The following is a 19534-nucleotide window of genomic DNA, read 5'->3' as shown; positions in this document are numbered from 1 at the left end:
CACCAGTCTCAGTCAAGGCGTTAAACCAGGGTGATCCATGTCCCTACCTGTCCCATGCGGTCCTGTGTGGCTCAGTAGGTAAAGCAATTGACTTACACCGTCTGGGCATACCCATATGAAAATGTATGCATGTACCAGTTAAGAGTAAAGACATAAATTATGGCCTGGCTGGTTGATGTTGTAATGCAATGCAGTTCTTTTTCAAATCAAATTTTGAATAGATCCAAAAAACAAACTCTACCAGTAGGTGGCCCACTTCATGAAATCACTTGTTCTAACGAGTCTGCACACATTTGAATGGTGTCTCTGAACTGCTCAGTGGATGTTTACATGCTGACCAGACCGGATGTTGATTTTGTTCACCCACACCAGAAGCAACCAGAACACGCAGGTTGAAATATCAAAACAAACTCTGAACCGATTATATTACTTTGGGGACAGGTTGAAAAGCATTAAACATTTATGGCAATTTAGCTAGCTAGCTTACTGTTGCAAGCTATTTTGTCCTGGTATATAAACATTGGATTGTTAGTTTACCTGAAATGCACAAAGTCCTCTACTCTGACAATTAATCCACAGATAAAACGGTAAACTGAATTCCTTTCTCGTCATCTCTCCTCCTTCCTCAGGCTTCTTTTTCACTTCTTTGGACATTATATGGCGGTTGGCAACCAACTTTACAGTGTATTACTACAACGATTGGAGTGTGGACGTCAGTTCATCTTTCAATCACCCACGTATATGCTGCTAAACACCAATGAGATGGCACATGGGTATATGTTCTTAAAAACCAATGAGATGGGAGGCCAGAAGAGACTAAAAGAAACTATTTCTAAAATGAACGATTTCTATTTTAGCATCTGGCAACGCAGACGCTCGCATGCAGAGTTGGAGCAATGATTGAATAACGTGTGTAAATTTATTTTTCAATACTCACTCACGCGATGCGACCGGTGTGGTCAGCATGTTAGGAGAAATTCCACTTTTGTAAAAAAAAATCCACTTTTCAAAAAAATCATACCTTTTAAAAAAAATCACATTTGTACATTGTACTTGAGCTTGTGTCCTCAAAAGTGAGTACACCTCAACAATTTATAAAACATTTTCTACCAGAAAGGTGAGTTCCAGACATTTCTAAAACTATGCAACATTAGCAGTTGTTGTTTATGGCCATCTCATGATAAAATAATTACATTTGGGTATGACTGTTTAGGTGGAAATCAACATTTAGCCCTATCATATAAGACAATAACTGGCCAACTGTTGTTAGTGTTTGCTCTGAGATTGGAAGTTTAGGGGTTCAATCCCCTGTCGAGTCATACCAAAGACTTACAAAATGGGACCGATGCCCCTGCTTGGCACTCAGCATTAAGGAGATGGATTTATGGTATAGCCCTTTGATAGACTAGCGTTCTGTCCATGGGTGTACTTGTACGTCAAGCTGCCTCACGCTACAGAGGCAGGAGATGGGCATCTGCCCTATTGGCTGTTCTGGCTCGGACAGGGCTTACGTACATAGGCCATGACCAGAGATTTTGCGTTCGCCACAGTTCATTTTGAGATCTATTAGAAATATAATGCATTTACAAATGACAATGTGTATTTTCACAAACCACAAACTGGTATTATAGTTACTGTATGCTTTTAAAAAAAGACAAATATCTTCCTGATAACAAATATGTTACTGATAACTAACATGTCACTGGACTAACAAGAAAAAAGACCTGTACACCAAACTTGTAAAAATGTTAATAGGACAGCTGCACATAATGTAAATGTTCTTGTTTTTTCTCATAGTCACTGCACAGCTGCACACACAGTACACGCATTAACCTTATGTAACACTCCTATGGTGGGCTGTCAACCCTCTCAAGGGGAGAATGAGGTCATCAAAAGGCGATGGGCCAACTTCTCTCCAGATAGGCTTGTGGCAGCCAAACATCGACAACCTGGCGTTATGCCCAACAATCTGTACACCTTCAAAGTAATAATCAGCTATAACTGGTCATCAAGAGCACCAATGGAAACGTGTACTTCAGATAATATGTCTATATTTCAGGTATTTATTTACAATACAAAAAAATACAATGTGACCTTTTATCAAATGGATCAGAAAATAATGGCAAAATAATTTGGGAGGTTTCAAATACACACCGTAACAGTAACAAGATCAAAGGACGAGATAGGTGTAAGCAATAGGATAGCATCTCCACCTAATTAACCAGAGAACTACAGTAGAGATCGCTATCATATCCTTACAAAAGACCCAATCATCTCAGATCTGCCAGAGGGGAATCAACAATAAACTGAGCAGTAGAGGCCTAGCGATCTGAATGGATTTGGGCCACAGAGTAACCCCCACCCGGAGGCAGTTTATCATTATTCCTCTACAGAGGAAGTTGGAAGGTACACGTGTCACAACCCCTTTGTGCAGTTAGGAGGATAATCTACTATTATCTCTTCACTCCTCACAAGTTCCTCTCCACACAGCTTCCGTCCACCACGTCTGGGCACCGGCAGGTGAAGCCGCCGCGGCGGGGTAGACAAAGGTGTGAACAGCCTCCGTTGTTCGAGCAGTAGTTATACGCTGCGGGAGACATTTGGATAACATTACCATCACATACAGGAGTTTCTAGTTACTTGGCACAATTGTACTTTAAATTGTACTTTGTGTGTGGTGAATAAGAATAAGAGAAAACCCCACCAAAAGCAGCAGTAGGTACAGTTAAAGTCGGAAGTTTACATACACCTTAGCCAAATACATTTAAACTCAGTTTTTCACAATTCCTGACATTTAATCCTTGTAAAAAATTACCTGTCTTAGGTCAGTTAGTATCACCAATGTATTTTAAGAATGTGAAATGTCAGAATAATAGGAGAGAGAACTATTTATTTTGGCTTTTATTTCTTTCATCACATCCCAGTGGTTCAGAAGTTTACATACACTCAATTAGGATTTGGTAGTGTAACAGTATAATTTTAAACCGTCCCCTCGCCCATACCCGGGACCCTCTGCACACATCAACAACAGTCACCCTTGAAGCGTCGTTAACCATCGCTCCACAAACGCCGCGGCTCTTGCAGAGCAAGGGGAACCACTACTTCAAGGTCTCAGAGCAAGTGACGTCACTGATTGAAACGCTATTTAGCGCACACCGCAAACTAAGCTAGCCGTTTCACATCCGTTACACTAGCACTGCCTTTAAATTGTTTAACTTGGGTCAAACATTTCAGGTAGCCTTCCACAAGCTTCCCACAATAAGTTGTGTGAATTGCGGCCCATTCCTCCTGACAGAGCTGGTGTAACTGAGTCAGGTATGTGTGCCTCCTTGCTTGCACACGCTTTTTCAGTTCTGCCCACATTTTTTTTACGGGATTGAGGTCAGGGCTTTGTGATGGCCACTCCAATACCTTGACTTTGTTGTCCTTAAACCATTTTGCCACAACTTTGGAAGTATGTTTGGGGTCATTGTCCATTTGGAAGACCCATTTGTGACCAAGCTTCAACTTCCTGAATGATGTCTTGAGATTTTACTTCAATATATCCACATAATTTTCCTTTCCTCGTGATGCCATCTATTTTGTGAAGTGCACCAGTCCCTCCTGCATCAAAGCACCCCCACAACACGATGCTGCCACCCCCGTGCATCACGGTTGGGATGGTGTTCTTCGGCTTGCAAGCCTCCCCCTTTTTCCTACAAACATAACGATGGTCATTATGGCCAAACAGTTCTATTTTTATTTCATTAGACCAGAGGACATGTCTCCAAAAAGTACGATCTTTGTCCCCATGTGCAGTTGCAAACCGTAGACTGACTTTTTTATGGCGGTTTTGGAGCAGTGGCTTCTTCCTTGCTGAGCGGCCTTTCAGGTTATGTTGATATAGGACTCGTTTTACCGTGGAAATAGATACTTTTGTACCTGTTTCCTCCAGCATCTTCACAAAGTCCTTTGATGTTGTTCTGGGATTGATTTGCACTTTTCGCACCAAAGTACGTTCATCTCTAGGAGACAGAATTTCCTGAGCGGTTGTTAAGGGAATTTGTATCTATAATGACTAATTATGTATACATTTCAATCAGGATGTACTAATCAGAATACTATTATGTTACTGTATATGTACTAATCAGAATACTAAATGTTACTGTATATGTATGAGTTTTCTTTCTTGATCCCAGTACTGAAAATAATGTGTGTGTGAATGTGGTCAAGAGTTTAGACCAATGACGGTCTGTTCCTTGGTACAAATGAATGAACTATATCTCCAGACTGACTAGAATGCTTATCTACACTGACTGACCTTGGCTCTTGGTGAGGAGGGAAGGCTTGAGAGCTATAGAGCCTTTCTACCAGTGTCATTTTCAGTTTATAACCTGTGGTAAAATGTGTGTGTACTCAGTACTCTCTTGAATAAAGGCTGTTACTTGACTTTAAGACCAGGGCTCTGTCCATTCCTATAAAACAAGGGTCTTATGAATTCTTATGAATTGACAGAGTGTTTAATTTTAATTGGGAATTAAAACAGAGGAATTAAATTCCTTCAACAATTGGTCCTTCGAGCCGGATCTAAAAATCCGTCCCTGCCATCTGGAGATCGTACGCCGGAAAAATTGTACACGTTATTAAAGACCTGGCCCCTGAATGGAGGTTAAAAACAGGCCGGTATACACTACAAACGGCAGGTACGGTGACAGATCCAAACGAACAATGCTTTTCCCAGTCGGCAGCAGGTAAGTAGCCTTTATTCTCGAATTTGGGAGGGATTATTTAGGATATTTATTGATTAAATGTTATAAAGGAGTTTGCATTTGATCAATAATAGATGCTTGAATATTCTGAACAAATACAATGGGTTTCTACCTTGGGTTTTAACCAAAATCAATAGGAAGGAAACAGGTCTGAAATTGACCTGTGGTAAGGTGCACTACCATAAATAAACTAGAGCTTAATAAATCCTGGTTTTGCAAGCCAGAAGGTTATTAAGGAGGGATATAGTACGCATTGGAGAATCAGGACGCTTGTTCCGTACAAATAGGAGAGACATTAATTCAAAAACATACCTAAATAAAGTTTGAACCTGAGTAGTCTATCTGTATATGGGAAGTAGTCTGACTATCAAGAAGTAGCAGATAAGATATATATATAAAACAGGTGAGGATAAATTAGGTTTGGTGAGAAGGCAGGGTAATTCTAGGCGAACAGAATAATTGAACCTGTACGATGCTGAAAGAAATTAATATCCAAAGGAGAGGTTAAATTAGTCTAGAGTAGTGAGATATGAGATATTAACGTTGAAAGTCCCAAGGAGAATATGCTACGGGTGAAATGTAATGTCCGATCAAAAGTCTTCTATAGACGTGGTTCACAGGAAGGAAAATACATACTGACTATCTTTAAAGAGACACACACATAGTAAAGTAACTAAGTAACGGTAAATTGCAAATTCGTAGAAAGACACGCACAGAATTTAAAATTTAAATATAGAAAGGCATAGATAAGTGATTAAATACCATAGCTAAGTAACGGTAAGGATGTTTAGAAATTCCTCAAAGGAAGTGTCGGAAACTAGCGGGAGATTACCGTTGTAGGGGAACAAAGAGAATGGAAGAGAGGCGTCCAAAATCTGACTCAGACAAAGAACCTGAATGGAAGCTGATATTAATAATATATCCAGGAAGGGTTTTAAATTAGGACGATTTTCTGGGAATTCTCGGTGTCGAAGTTTTGCGACTACAGACAATTATAATAATATAATTATTGGTGGGGAAACACAATCATTTTAATAGCGGGACACCTAGGTACATATTTCAGCTTTGAAACCGATAGACTGAAATTGATTTTAGATTGTAATTCACCTATTTGCATGTTTTGCCTGAAAAATACGGTCGCCAGTGTTTGTATAAAATATGAAATGAAACGTTAAAATGTGTTTTAGATAGAATTGAAAAAAAAAAGTAATTAAAAATAATGGCGAGACAATTGCGATGTAATACGCTATTTTGCCCAAAATGATCTGGTGGAATAATGTATTGAGATGGGAGTCGTATTTAAATTATTGTATCATAGAAGAGAAAGTCACCTAAAGTTAAATGTAGGGAATAACAGAGAGATACGATACAATTTCGTGCTATCCGGATGTTATAGCTCTTTATGAATCGACTGACATACGATAAATTTAGCACAGAACATGGTACGTTTAAATGTTAGGGTATAGAAAGTTGAGAAGTTGGTTTTACTTTGTTGATTAGAATTTGAAGCTGAACTCAATCTGAATGGGGAATATATAGTTTACAGAGGCAGGCAGATTTGCGTCGTCGTTTCACGTTGAACAACATCGTTCCTCAAATTTAAACCGAGAAAATGGGTTGTGGCATTTAGAGGGAAAATGCGTGCATTATAGCTTAGAGTTACTTTTCAAAAGTGGCTAAAAGTTCCAAATACATTTGTTTAAAGGAGAAATATCGTAAAGATAGTTGGAAAAGATGCTACAGCTAGCAACGGAATTGATAGGCATTCAATGGGGCTATATAGTGCAACGCTTTGGACTATAAAATAGGTAAGAATAGTTTAATCGTAAAAAGTTGTGATTATTTTCCCGAGTAATGATTTTTGGTTAGGTAACGCCAGTGAATTCGAACAAGAAGTTAACGTATTCTAAAAAACACTATCTCTTTTTCGTTACGGGGAGCAAGTAAATGTCTTATCTTAAAGGGACAGTGCACGTTTATCACAGTGGTTTGAATGTATGGCAGTGTATAAAATATTTTGGGACGACAATTTGAAGATAGACTGAATGAGTTACATGAAACATCGAGGGATTTAAAACGAATGATGTGAAGGGATTATCATAATTATTAGGTTTAGTTGTTGTAGTAAAAGTTTGGGTTAAGGGGATTTCCCTATTCCCAGAGACAAGATTATTTTAAAAGGGGTACACTCACATATGGATTATTCTGAGTTTTCATTAGACAAGTGAATAACGTATTGGGAATAGAGTCGTAATTAAAATGCTAAGTCAAAAAACGAGACAGTTATTTAAATCAAAATGAATTCTAAAAAAATAACGAAGAGACAATTACGATTTATGCACATCGAAATGTTTTATAAAATTAGCGAATTTAGAGATATTGGTTGGTGTTGTAAATTATAATTCAAGATTTCAACAGATGTGATAAATTAGGTTTGGTTTATCGAACCCGTACTACTGTTGTTGCAGACAACCAATAATTATTTACAATTCATTGAAAGTCGTTACAGATTGGGCCGAGGTTGAGCGCTTGTTGATGACATCACTCGCAAAGCACTTTTGGTCGCCACGGAAATTACGTTGTGACAGGGGGTAACGGAGAAAATTGTTTGTCTTTTAGAAGGAAAATGTGTGCATTATTGTTTTGAGTCACTTTTCAGAAGTTGATAAAAATTACAAAATACATTTTTTTTATAATTTGAGAGTCGCCAGGATAGTCAGGAAAGATGCTAAGAACTAGCAGCTGATACTCTAGGTGGGCATCATAAGATTTGTGGCGTTTATTTGGATTGTATTAGGCTATGAGAAAGGGAGACTGGATGCCTGAATCGTAAAACATCGTGATAATGGATTCTGATGGCTGTCGATTCCAGGTTTGATTGTTTATGTAACACCAGTGAATTTGAGCACTGTTTCCATTGTGTGGAACCATGTTAGGGTATTTAATGTTGAAAAGCAACCTCTATAGAAAAACATAACTGCATATGTTTCGGGAAATTAGCTAGGTTGAATTTGGTTATTCAAGCTTTTCCCCTGATACGTAGACATCTGTAACAGGGGCAAGTTGTGTTTTTTTCTTTTTTTCTTGAGGAAGTAACAGATGTAAACATGAGTCTCTGTGTAATTTTGTCATCTTAAGCATTATAGTAGTGAGTTTTCGTATAGTTTGTTTTTTGCTGATAAAAGTGGTTTGTTTATTTGTTTACTGGTTATGGTCAATTTTAGGGTTTGATTTAACTTAGTTAAACATTGTGTTCTGGCGTGTTTAAGTAGGATTCTTTATTCCGGGACAGATGGAAGTTATCTAAAATAAGTAAATTAAAGGAGCCATGGGAGAATGCGACTGCATTTTTCTTAAATATCTGGGATTAAATTACGGATTTCTTACACTGAGAAATGTACGACATTTGCGGCAGAGGGAAAAAGTAATACATTGGATAATAATGTTATCAGGTTAATTGTATCTAAGGGTAGCATGTTCATTTAAGTAAACATATACGTAGACGATGTTTAAAACTTATGATTAATGATTTGAGTCAAAGGGGAATTATCATTAGGTTTAGTTTATAGTTCACTTTTGAGTTTCTGAATCGAAGTAGCATAGTGAATGCTAGTTAGGCGTGTTGTGTCTCACTTTTAGAAGTTTCCTGGGATTATAATCTTGGGGAGAGTGGGGGAGATAGCGGCCATAAACGACCAAATTGAAAAAGGTCTGGAAGTCTTGATTATCCATTAAGGTTTGCAAATATATACACATAAAACATTTGTTAGGACTATTTGTTTTAGTGCAAAGGTATTTTAAAGAGGCACACTCACATATGGAACCTTATGAGTTTTTATTTTATGGGTTTTAGTTACAGAAGTGATTTTTTTTATTTTAAGGATAAAGGGTTCTTTAATATGTCTAATGTAGTATGGAACATGACTATAAAAGGGTGGTATGACCTATTGACCTTATCATGGCTATCTTTTGGGGTCTGATCAGCCCCGGGGGAGAGCCATTTGTATAATGAATTGAGGATCCCTGAAGGAAAGAGCTTGTAAAGTGTAGGAAGGATTTCGATATGGTTAGCATTTGTTTAGGCTCTGGTTAACCATTAGGAGGTTTTTTAAATATTATTAAATTTAACAGGAATATAGGACATCTGTGGTGATTTAAGATTATTGTAAGGATTAAGATAGATTGATTAAGGAAATGTAAGGATTTTAGAGATTGACACTTATAGACATGTTTTTTCTAAAATCAATGATTTTAGATGGTCAAACAGTGAGACGCTTAGTGGCATTTTGAGAGATAGGAGAGAAAGGAATTACTGTTTAAATCGGTAAATATATATTTAAGAACATATATAAATAGCACAGATACTTCTTAAACTAGATAAGACACTTGACAGAGAATTGATACAGGATTGAGATGAATGGATGCCCAAGGGAGAATTGGACATACATGATAATGTCAGAAAATAAGGATAATTTACTAATCCTACCTAAGTCATTATCTAGGGTATATAAGGTTGTTACCTGGGCAGAGCCAGGTATCAAAAGGGGGGTGGATAAGTTAGTGGCCTATTGGATAAGAAACTAATAATAAAAATAATTTAAAAAATGTAGCTAACAAATAGGCCTAGAAGTTAAAGATATAATCAGATAAAACATATGAGAAACTGTTTGTTAACCAAGCCTGTATGTCCAGGATTTTATGCATTACAGGTGAACTACAGGTGAAGTCACTCAATCCAGTCCGCGAGGCTTGTTGGGGGGACCATACCAAGGATCCCTGGTGACAGCTAGCTGAAAGAGATACCCGGATTCATATCGCACGGCGGGAGGGTAAGACACATTGACACTTGCCGAACAATAAACAGTGTTCGAGAGGAGAACTGGAATTAACAGAATTCCGGGGGCCATCTTTCGAATGAAGTAATCCTCCCTGTCCTATCACCCCTGTTTTTGTTCATAGAAGTGAAGGTGTATCTGGCTCTTGCTAGTGATGTGTTCTCGGGGAGAGGGTGGGGCTTCACATGGAAGCTGTTTGTCTGAGTTGTCTTATCGTGGGTGCCATATTCCTGATACAGCACGTCCTACTTGAGTATGCGGAGAGTGGTAATTTGACCCATGGTTTAGATGATGAGGATTTTGTTCCAAAACAAGCATAAGAGATCATTAGATCTGGGTAGACAGGAAGTTAGAGTAGAGGTTGGGAAGGATCTCTCAATGGAGTTTTATTTAGACCAAATGGGGTCTCTAACTACATGGCAGTCTAGGACTCTGAGCCATTATGGGATATATCGGTGCAGGTTCCCATATTGATCGTGGACACAGGTCATAGCTCATTTGGAGAGAGAGGGCTATATGAATCCACTCACCCAGTATGGAAGGAGGTAGAGTATAGTGAAGGTGAGAGTTTTTGATTGTAATCCGGAGAGAGGGATGTATTGCATAAAGATACGCCTAACCCTTTAAACAGTAATGAAGGAGGATCTAGGGTTGTGGTATGATGGATATGACCAGGTCTTGGTCGACACCCTAGTACGGTCCTGGGTAGAGGAGTTTAGGCCAGTATGGTAAAGCTGTTCACGAAAGCAGGAATGCCAGATAATGACAGTTGCATTGACTTGCACGATTTATATCCACAGGTTCCTCCCTTTACAGTGACAGGAGGAGATTATTACCGTTTGCTTCCATTTCCTTCAACAGCGGTATGTCGGCTGCGTGGTCCCATGGTGTTTATACTTGCGTACTATTGTTTGTAAAGATGAACGTTGTACCTTCAGGCGTTTGGAAATTGCTCCCAAGGATGAACCAGATTTGTGGAGGTTTACAATGTTTTTTTCTGAGGACTTGGTTGATTTCTTTTGATTTTCCTGTGATGTCAAGCAAAGTGGCACTGAGTTTGAAGCTAGGCCTTGAAATACATCCACAGGTACACCTCCAATTAACTCAAATTATGTAGCCTACCAGAAGCTTCTAAAGCCATGACATAATTATCTGGAATTTTCCAGGCTGTTTAAAGACACAGTCAAGTAAGTGTATGTAAACTTCTGACCCACTGGAATTGTGATACAGTGAATTTTAAGTGAAATAATCTGTCTGCAAATATTTGTTGGAAAAAATTACTTGTGTCATGCACAAAGTAGATGTCCTAACCGACTTGCCAAAACTATAGTTTGTTAAAAAGACATTTGTTGACTGGTTGAAAAAGGAGTTTTAATGACTCCAACCTAAGTGTACGTAAACTGTAGCCAATATGCTGTGATAATGTATTAGGCCTACAGCACAAACCTCATTCCTACAGAACAGTTATTAGATTGTTACATTTTTTTAAGTCATGTTCTTTACCTGACAGGTCGATCTCGGCTTACTTTTTGACTACAAAAGTGATCTGATGATTTGATTTGTGTCCACTGACCTCGACTATCCCCAAATAGCACCCTATTAGAGTGCCAATAGGGTGCCATTTGGGATGCAAACCAAGGCTATTGAGAGAGTGAGGAAGTGTGAGGAGGCTTACCTTGTGGGCATTGAGTTGGGGTCGTGGCAATGCCGTACACTCGCGAACGCTTCTGTGGCAGAAATGCGTCCGTCTCTCTGTCCGTTGTGCGGTCCATGGCTACCACCGCCTCCCTGGCAAAACAGCATACAACATTATCAAAACATTCTCCAAGCAGTCGCTAACGATGCTCCTACGAAGGTTCAAACAATGAACATAAGATGCTTTTGCGAAACCGGACCCAGGTGATCATACCTTCTCCAGTCAGTGTAGTAAAGGTTCCTCCCATAGGATACGATGGCGAAAGGATACTGAATCCCCTCCACAATAGTCCTACGGTTCCTACCGTTGGGGTCCATACACTGTACCTTACGAGTACCTATAAAGGTAAAAGAAAACATGCAGCAGTCAAACCAACATCCCTGTTGCTAGCATCATACTTCAACTAACTAAGTCATCTGAACTGCCTCAGTAGAGTGGGATTTTCCCATGGATTGCTACATAGCATGTTTAGTGTAGCGTCTTTACCAGAAACGATAGGGTTAGCATGTTTAGCATAGTTTATTACCAGCACCACTAGTGTTAGCATTTTTAGCATACCTTCTCACCAACATCAATAGTGTAAGCACGTTTAGCATAGCTTTTTACAGATAGTGTTAGCATGTTTTTCGTAACTTCTTACCAGCATCGGTAGTGTTATGTTTAGCATAGCCTCTTACCAGCATCGGCCCAGCACAGCTGCTGGCTCTCAGGGTCGTATGTCAGGCCGTTGGGCAGCCCCAGGTCGTCCTTAACCAAGACTGTCCGGTCGGTTCCGTCCATGTTAGACATCTCGATTTTGGGCCCGTCTCTATTCCAGTCTGCCCAGTAGAGTCGTCTGGACAACAAGCCAGAAAAAAACATGTTCCTGGCACGATGCTTAGAACCATATTTTTAAACCAACAGCTTTAAAAGGAACACAGCACTGGTGATTTGTGTTGTCAACCTACATTATGCTATCGAAATCATGAAAAGGCTAACCTGCCAGATTCGCTAGCGAAATCATTCCAGGCCTTAGCGGTTAAGGATAATATATCTTCAGCACAAATAACTAACTGCTTATTTAATCACACATTTTCATCAAAGGAATCACTCAGACATTGTCCAAAAACACGTACCCATAGGAGGGGTCAGCGACAATGGGCCGAGGGTTGACCAGGTCGGTGTCGAAGAGGACACGGCGCTGGCTTCCGTCCAGTTTGGCCACCTCAATCCTGTCCTTCATGGAGTCCGTCCAGAACATTAGTCGGGCAAGGTAGTCGATAGCCAAACCCTCTGGACTCTCCAGGTCTAAGGAAGAGAGGAGGAGGACATCATTACGCCTAGATCAGACAGAAACTGCTGATTTTCTATGGGAGTCATCAGGGATGGAACTTAAGGAGTTGAGGCACTGGCCAGCTGGGGTAATAGACTGCAATTCCTACAAGCCCGGGTCCAAAATCTTTCAGAAGAGAACATTTCAATAGACAGCAAGCTAGTTGGTCATATTTTCTACAAGCCCAGGAAAAAAATACTATCCTTAGGCAAGCAATATTTCCATCCCTGGGGGACACGACATTGTCAAAAGTATGTGGACACCTGCTCGTTGAACATCTCATTCCAAAATCATGGGCATTAATATGGTGCTGGTCCCTCCTTTGCTGCTATAAAGCCTCCACTCTTCTGGGAAGGCTATCCACTAGATTTTGGAACATTGCTGCTGAGACTTGCTTCCATTCAGCCACAAGAGCATTGGTGAGGTTGGGCACTGATGTTGGGCAATTAGAGCTGGCTCACAGTCAGTGGTCCAATTCATCCCAAAGATGTTCGATGGGGTTGAGGTCAGGGCTCTGTGTCAGGCTAGTCTTCCACACAGATCTCAACATATAATTTTGCTCTTGTTCTGTGTATGGAGGCATTGTCATGCTGAAACAGGAAAGGGCCTTCCCCAAACTGTTGCCACAAAGTTGGAAGCACAGAATCATCTAGCATGTCATTGTATGCTGTAGCGTTAAGATTTCCCTTCACTGGAACTAGGGGGCCTAGCCCGAACCATGAAAAATAGCCCCAGACCATTATTCCTCCTCCACCGAACTTTACAGTGGACACTATGCATTCGGGCAGGTATTTGTCCGTCGGACTGCCAGATGGTGAAGCGTGATTCATCACTCCAGAGAACACGTTTCCACTGCTCCAGAGTCCAATGGCGGAGAGCTTTACACCAATCCAGTCGACACTTGGCATTGCGCATGGTGATCTTAGGCTTGTGCGCATCTGCTTGGCCATGGAAACCCATTTCATGAAGCTCCCGACGAACAGTTCTTGTGAAAACGTTGCTTCCAGAAGCAGTTTGGAACTCAGTAGTGAGTGTTACGTGCTTCAGCACTCGGCAGTCCTGTTCTGTGAGCTTGTGTGGCCTACCACTTTGCGGCTGAGCCGTTGTTGCTACTAGAGCTGACCGGGGCAGCTCTAGCAGGGCAGAAATTTGACAAACGTACTTGTTGGAATGGTGGCATCCTATAACAGTGCCACATTGAAAGTCACTGAGCTCTTCTGTAAGGCCATTCCACTGCCAATGTTTGTCAATGGAGATTACTTGGCCGTGTGCTCGATTTTGTACACCTGTCAGCAAAGGGTGTGGCAGAAATAGCCGAATCCACTAATTTGAATGGGTGTCCACATACTTTTGGATATATAGTGAACATTGAAAGACCACCAAGACAATGGATGGCAATCTGCCATTTGTCCGTGTTTTTTCACACATGTCAAAAGATGAAATTAATGTAACTTTTGATGGATAGACAGATCGCCAATGTGTTTTTTTTACTCATTATTCCCACATGTAAAGCCTTATAAAGAGAAATTAAGAGAAACAAAACATGATAAATGAAAAGTTAACTATTACCATTCTTGATGCATTTCATGGACCATGCTAGCTAGGTTTAAAATGATCTCAGACCAGTGTACCGCTCACCTGTTGTGACGAGAGAATGTGTCTCCTCCCTCCAGACTGGCCTGAGACCTGTGTCCTAAAGCTGTTGTGACGAGAGAGATGGTTTCTCCTCCCTACAGGCTGACCTCAGACCTGTGAACAGCTCACCTGTTGTGATGAGAAAGATGGTGTCTCCTTCCTCCAGGCTGACGTGAGACCTGTGTACTGCTCACCTGTTGTGACGAGAGAAATGATGTCTCCTCCTTCCAGGCTGGCCTTGCTGATGGAGGGCCCAGTGATGTCCGTCCAGTACACCATCTTCTCCACACAGTCATAGGCCACGGCGATCACCACTCTGTCCTGGGAGCAACACATAAAGACAGAGGGTTTTATTGATTAATGGTTTATTTAGATCAGGACAGATACAAACACATTGTCACATTGAAAAGACCACTCATCCGATGCACTTTACACCGTAGTAATGTGTGTAGCTGGCCTGGCACTAATACAAATAAAATGCCCTTCTTTTTTCCCTTCTTAACTGCTAATTGGAAACCATGCAAGTGTCAGAATATAGGATGTCACACACACTCAATAGAGCCCCTGTTCACAGCAAGAGAACTATTTATTATGTAATAAATTTTTTAACTAGACTGTCACATTTGCGTTGCAAGCAGAACAGGAACTACTTTAACAGTGATAATATCTCACCCCATTCATTTCACAGATGGGGTTCAACCAAATGACATATTGAAGTACATAATGTTACATTACATTTCAAAATGGCAGAATGCGGCTCGCCAAACAATTGAAGCTTTTATGGGGAAGAATCCCTCTGTATGTCCAGTTACACGTTCTGCCAGACCATTCCACGCCAGTGAGAAGAAAGATGAAAAGCCTGAGGACGAGTATGGATGGTCGACTCACACAATCGGGAGATTGTTCAAGTGGCATTTGGGACATTACAGAGAGTGGGTGCGTGGACCGACAACACCCATCAACGCACTCTCAGTCCGGTTAAAGGAAACATCTGATATGCGAGCAAGAGGTTAGCAAAACCCCCTCTTTTCATTCAACCTAAGACTGGGGGTCTGAGAAGACAGCATTGGCCATCTGGTGAGCGGCCATCTTAACAAAGTGTGGTATGCCGGTGTAACAGTATAACTTTAGTCCGTCCCCTCGCCCCTACCCGGGCTCGAACCAGGGACCCTCTGCACACAGACAACAGTCACCCACGAAGCATCGTTACGCACCACCGCTAACTAGCTAGCCATTTCACATCGGTTACACCGGGGCTTACAGAGGAGTGACTTATTGACTGAGTGAATCTCTCACTCGGGAAGCGAGTGAGTGAGTTAACGTTTGTGAGTCAATAAGTCACTTCCCACAGTGCTTTTAGCAAGTGATGTGCAGTGCTTGACTGAATGAGTAGCTATCTGACTGTCTGTTTGAGATAATGTGAGGTGTGTTGAGGTGCGTCAATGTGGAGCCTCACAGGCAGGTGCAGCAGGGCTTTGGCCTCCCCTTTGTTCATGCTGTATCCGTCCAGAGGGATGTGCTCGATCTTCCCGCTCTGGGCAAACAGCAGGTGGGTCCCTGGGGCCACAGGAGAGACATCCGGCCTGGTGGTGGGTCCGATCGGGGGAGGAATCACTCCTTGGTCAATACCTGTCAAGGAAGGACAACTGAAGTTACATTTCCCACTGGACACAGACGCCCTTTCAACATCTAGTTTTGGTTTATATTCGATTGAGTTTTCAACTAACCTGATTTAAATGCAAAATCAACAAAGCGTTCAACCATGCCATTGAATTTAGGTTAAAAGTTACTTTACTTTGATTACTTTTTGAAAATCCAATCAGTTTTTCACGTTGATTTAATGTCATCAAATATATTTTTTTGTTGTTGAAATGACGTGGAAACAATGTTAATTCAACCAGTATGTGCCCAGTGGGTTCCTACTGTATTTTTATTCAGCAAACGGGTACAAATGTTGAGTGTAATGGAATAGACATGAGTGCTATGAATGCATGAATATGTTGAATATTAAGGTAAAAGCCAAGGATGACCAAATCGGCCCCACCACCTTTTGAGGCAGTCACTCACACAAAGGTCTTTGGCCGGGGCCAGTTCTAGTGTTGGGGACCTCCTGACCATTGCCGTCCACACACCAGCACTGCCCAATGCTACCGTGGCACTGGGTGGGCTCGTAGGCACCATGCTGGTCGCAGGTAGGAACGTACTGACTGACGGCGGGGCGTGGGCGGAAGAAGGAAAACGAGCCTGTGTCGGAAGAGACCTGGATGCTTTCTCTGTCTCGCTCGCACTGCGTCTTCTCAAGCTCTGGAATGAAACAGAAAGATGACATGAGAGAAGTAATAAAAGAAATAGAGGAAATGAAGAAAATAAAAATGATCCTACATGTCTTTTAGAAAGGTTTTTAAAGAAATTGCTTTCTTTTTAAAGCGCTATATAGCTTTAGTTTAAATATAATTGCGTTACTGTACTACATGGCACATGGCAGTTCAAAACTACTACTAATATGGAAAACATGGAATAAGAAGAGAGCCGATGAGCATATGATTCAATGTAGAATATTTTTGCAGTCCTGTAAATCTGACACAGGGGACACGGTGACATCTGGAATACAGTGTCTCATCCCCAGGGTATCTGTCTGGTTAACCACAGACTAGTCATAACAATCTCAAACAGCCGGAACATACAATCTGCGCTATGCACAACGTCTGGCCGCAACAATCAACAAAAGCCACCACATAAAGACAACTAGTCAACGATGGAAACAGTTAACAGTTTTTGTCAGACGGTCGTCAACCGGCGAGACGAGCAGAAGACAACCAGGTCAAATCTCACAGGGTCCAGACACTACAGTGTGTACTACAAGTTGAAGTTCATACAAAGGAGGACAAAATTAATCCCCTTTGCAGAAGGCTTGTACAAAATATGACAAAGCTGGAGGCAGAAGAGAAGGAGGTATAATTAGCGTGGTGGAGTACATACATGCAGTTGACACCTGGATTGGACTTGAACAAAGAGGTAACATCTGAGAAAGATGCCAACTCACAAACACCTAAGGCCAGCCTGTAGAAAAATAATGGAACACTTGAATACACATACCCTACATTCCCAAATATACAGTGGTGAGTTGAATCAAAGAGAAAATGGACGTCAATAGGTGCAGTTGTTGTTGTTTATTAAACGTTTAAATTCCTGTTTGTAACTCCAGGGCATCTTTACCTTTATGTTCAACTAAATTGGACTATTGGCCCTGGCCAAAAGTATTGCACTATATAGGCCATTAGGGACACAGCTCAGGAGTCTGTATTCGGGAGTGTGGGACCATTGGCTCTATTCCAGCACATCCTTGTGACATGTTCCAGGCCTTTGGCCCTATTTGTATGGAGAATGAGCAGCCATGTTGGTCTTTCCTAACGGGGATCGTATGTTATGTATCAACACCAACCTCCCTTTCCATTCCTTTATCCTCCCTACATAACATCTGTGTGTTGTTATACCCATCCCCGCACAGGAAGGCTGCACAGTGTCAAATGTCAACCTTTAAATGTCATTCAGGGGGAGGGAAGAGGGGGATATGTGGTCAAGGCACACCAGAAACCAACAGACACTCAGTTCAGAGTGAGTTTCAGAACCCCGAAGCACACGCACACACACCCTTCATCCATCCTCCCTCCCCCTAACAGTTCCATATTTCAGCAGTCTCATATAGTCTTATATCAGTCTTGTTGAAGTACACACTGTTCCGGCCTTCGCCTCAATCCACGTTCTGCCATGCTGGGAGCGTTCCATGATTAAATAACTTTCTATCGGTGCTAGGCGATGACGCAACACTGATAGACTTGTTTAACTTAGTGAACAGACCTCCGTTAATAAAGTGCACTGTATATACTGTTTAGTCCACTATGGCTTATGTGGACTTTCAATATAAACAGTTTGTCTCTGGTATATTATGCTTTCCTTTGATAACAAATCTGTCTTGCTCCCCCGCCCCCCTCTCCCCCCTCCCTCTAAACCAAACTATACTGTTAGGAGCTTCACATGTTCCAGCTGTTGGCACGAAGACAGAAAAGTAAAACTACGCAAATCCTAATGTTTTGAGGGGAAGAAGATGTCTGATGAGAGCTCGAGCTATACCCATGCAATGTACACTATTTAGATACTTCCGGACATAGCCATACAACTTAGAGGTTCCTTCTGAATGCATGTCTCTTGACTTCCCTTGCACATTTTGCACTATACTGCCTCTGGCTGCTGTTTAACTTATAAGTATCAGTAGCCTTGTCTGAGACAAAATGGCCCATAGGGTAGGAGCCTATATCCTGTTTCTGCAGCATGAGGAAGCTTAATGTACACCCCCTGTCCATTTCCTTAAAGGGCCAATCTGCACATCACAACTTACAAATGTCTCATGAACTTATTTCAACTGCCGTACCCCATCAGAACCCAAAATATAAGCTTATTTTACTCCAATGTTTGTAAACATTCTAATTTTAAACAACCATGTATCACTTTAAAACATGATTAAAACTATCATTTTGATGTCATGGATGGTCAGTTCTTGCATCCATTGCTCCATCTATACACTTGAGAATGGTTACATTTCTCCAGCCCCATCCCGTAGCTATTTACCAAAGCACTGGCCGGGTGACAACTTTGTTAGTGTTTGAACTGCAGATTCACCCATTTTTAGAGTCACTGGTATGACTTCGCCAGGGATCAAACTTCTGTTTGGTTCCAAAAGACCATGACCCTGAGAAGAACTCCTCTCACACAACTTGGGGTTTGAAAAAGGGGATTTATTTACACCAAAAAGCACAGGGGTTACCTACCTGGGGAGCCAGGGGCACACTGGAAGCCATCACCATGGAAACCATGGCGGCACTGACAGGTGAAGGAGCCCTGAGCGTTATAACAGACGGCGTCCTGGTGACAGCGACCTTGCTCGCACTCGTCAATGTCTGTGTGTGAGGAACAACAGTCAATGAGAAACAATAAGGACACAGATGCTAAATTCAACTGAAAATAAGGTATAAAAATATTGTAATATACAGCTGAAATATACACAGTCAATTGGAATGTGAATATTTAATCCTGCTATGGAAATACAAAAAGTATTGGTATTACACTACTATATAAAGTATCTAAATGTGAAACATACATTCATGATATGTTACATACTGTGTCATGTAATGGTGTTTGATGAGAAAAGAAACATCATTCTTTAGAAAAGTACAGTCAATAAAACATTGTATCTGCATAACTGAAGTACTTTGTACACGTGTTGTAGCTTAGCGTTCGATAAGGTCAGGGA

General features: G+C 41.1%; 1 protein-coding gene across 1 annotated transcript in view; it reads right to left on the bottom strand.

Annotated features, from left to right (window-relative positions):
- Window positions 1-1631: 1631 nt before the first annotated feature.
- LOC135539406 (nidogen-1-like) overlaps window positions 1632-19534 on the bottom strand; it is a 65685-nt gene continuing 47782 nt past the window's right edge. Inside the window, exons 13-21 of the mRNA XM_064965277.1 lie at window positions 19053-19181; window positions 16294-16530; window positions 15683-15855; window positions 14421-14547; window positions 12395-12566; window positions 11957-12114; window positions 11493-11616; window positions 11259-11371; window positions 1632-2587 (exon numbers count right to left, since the gene is read on the bottom strand). Coding sequence (XP_064821349.1) covers window positions 2469-2587; window positions 11259-11371; window positions 11493-11616; window positions 11957-12114; window positions 12395-12566; window positions 14421-14547; window positions 15683-15855; window positions 16294-16530; window positions 19053-19181 — 1352 coding nt within the window. The 3' untranslated portion in view covers window positions 1632-2468. The remainder of the gene's footprint in view (window positions 2588-11258; window positions 11372-11492; window positions 11617-11956; window positions 12115-12394; window positions 12567-14420; window positions 14548-15682; window positions 15856-16293; window positions 16531-19052; window positions 19182-19534) is intronic.

The sequence above is a fragment of the Oncorhynchus masou genome, chromosome 5 (genome assembly GCF_036934945.1).
Source record: "Oncorhynchus masou masou isolate Uvic2021 chromosome 5, UVic_Omas_1.1, whole genome shotgun sequence".
Taxonomy (NCBI): Eukaryota; Metazoa; Chordata; class Actinopteri; order Salmoniformes; family Salmonidae; genus Oncorhynchus; species Oncorhynchus masou.
The sequence above is the reverse complement of the archived record's forward strand: the minus strand, read 5'-3'. Positions and strand labels throughout refer to the sequence as shown.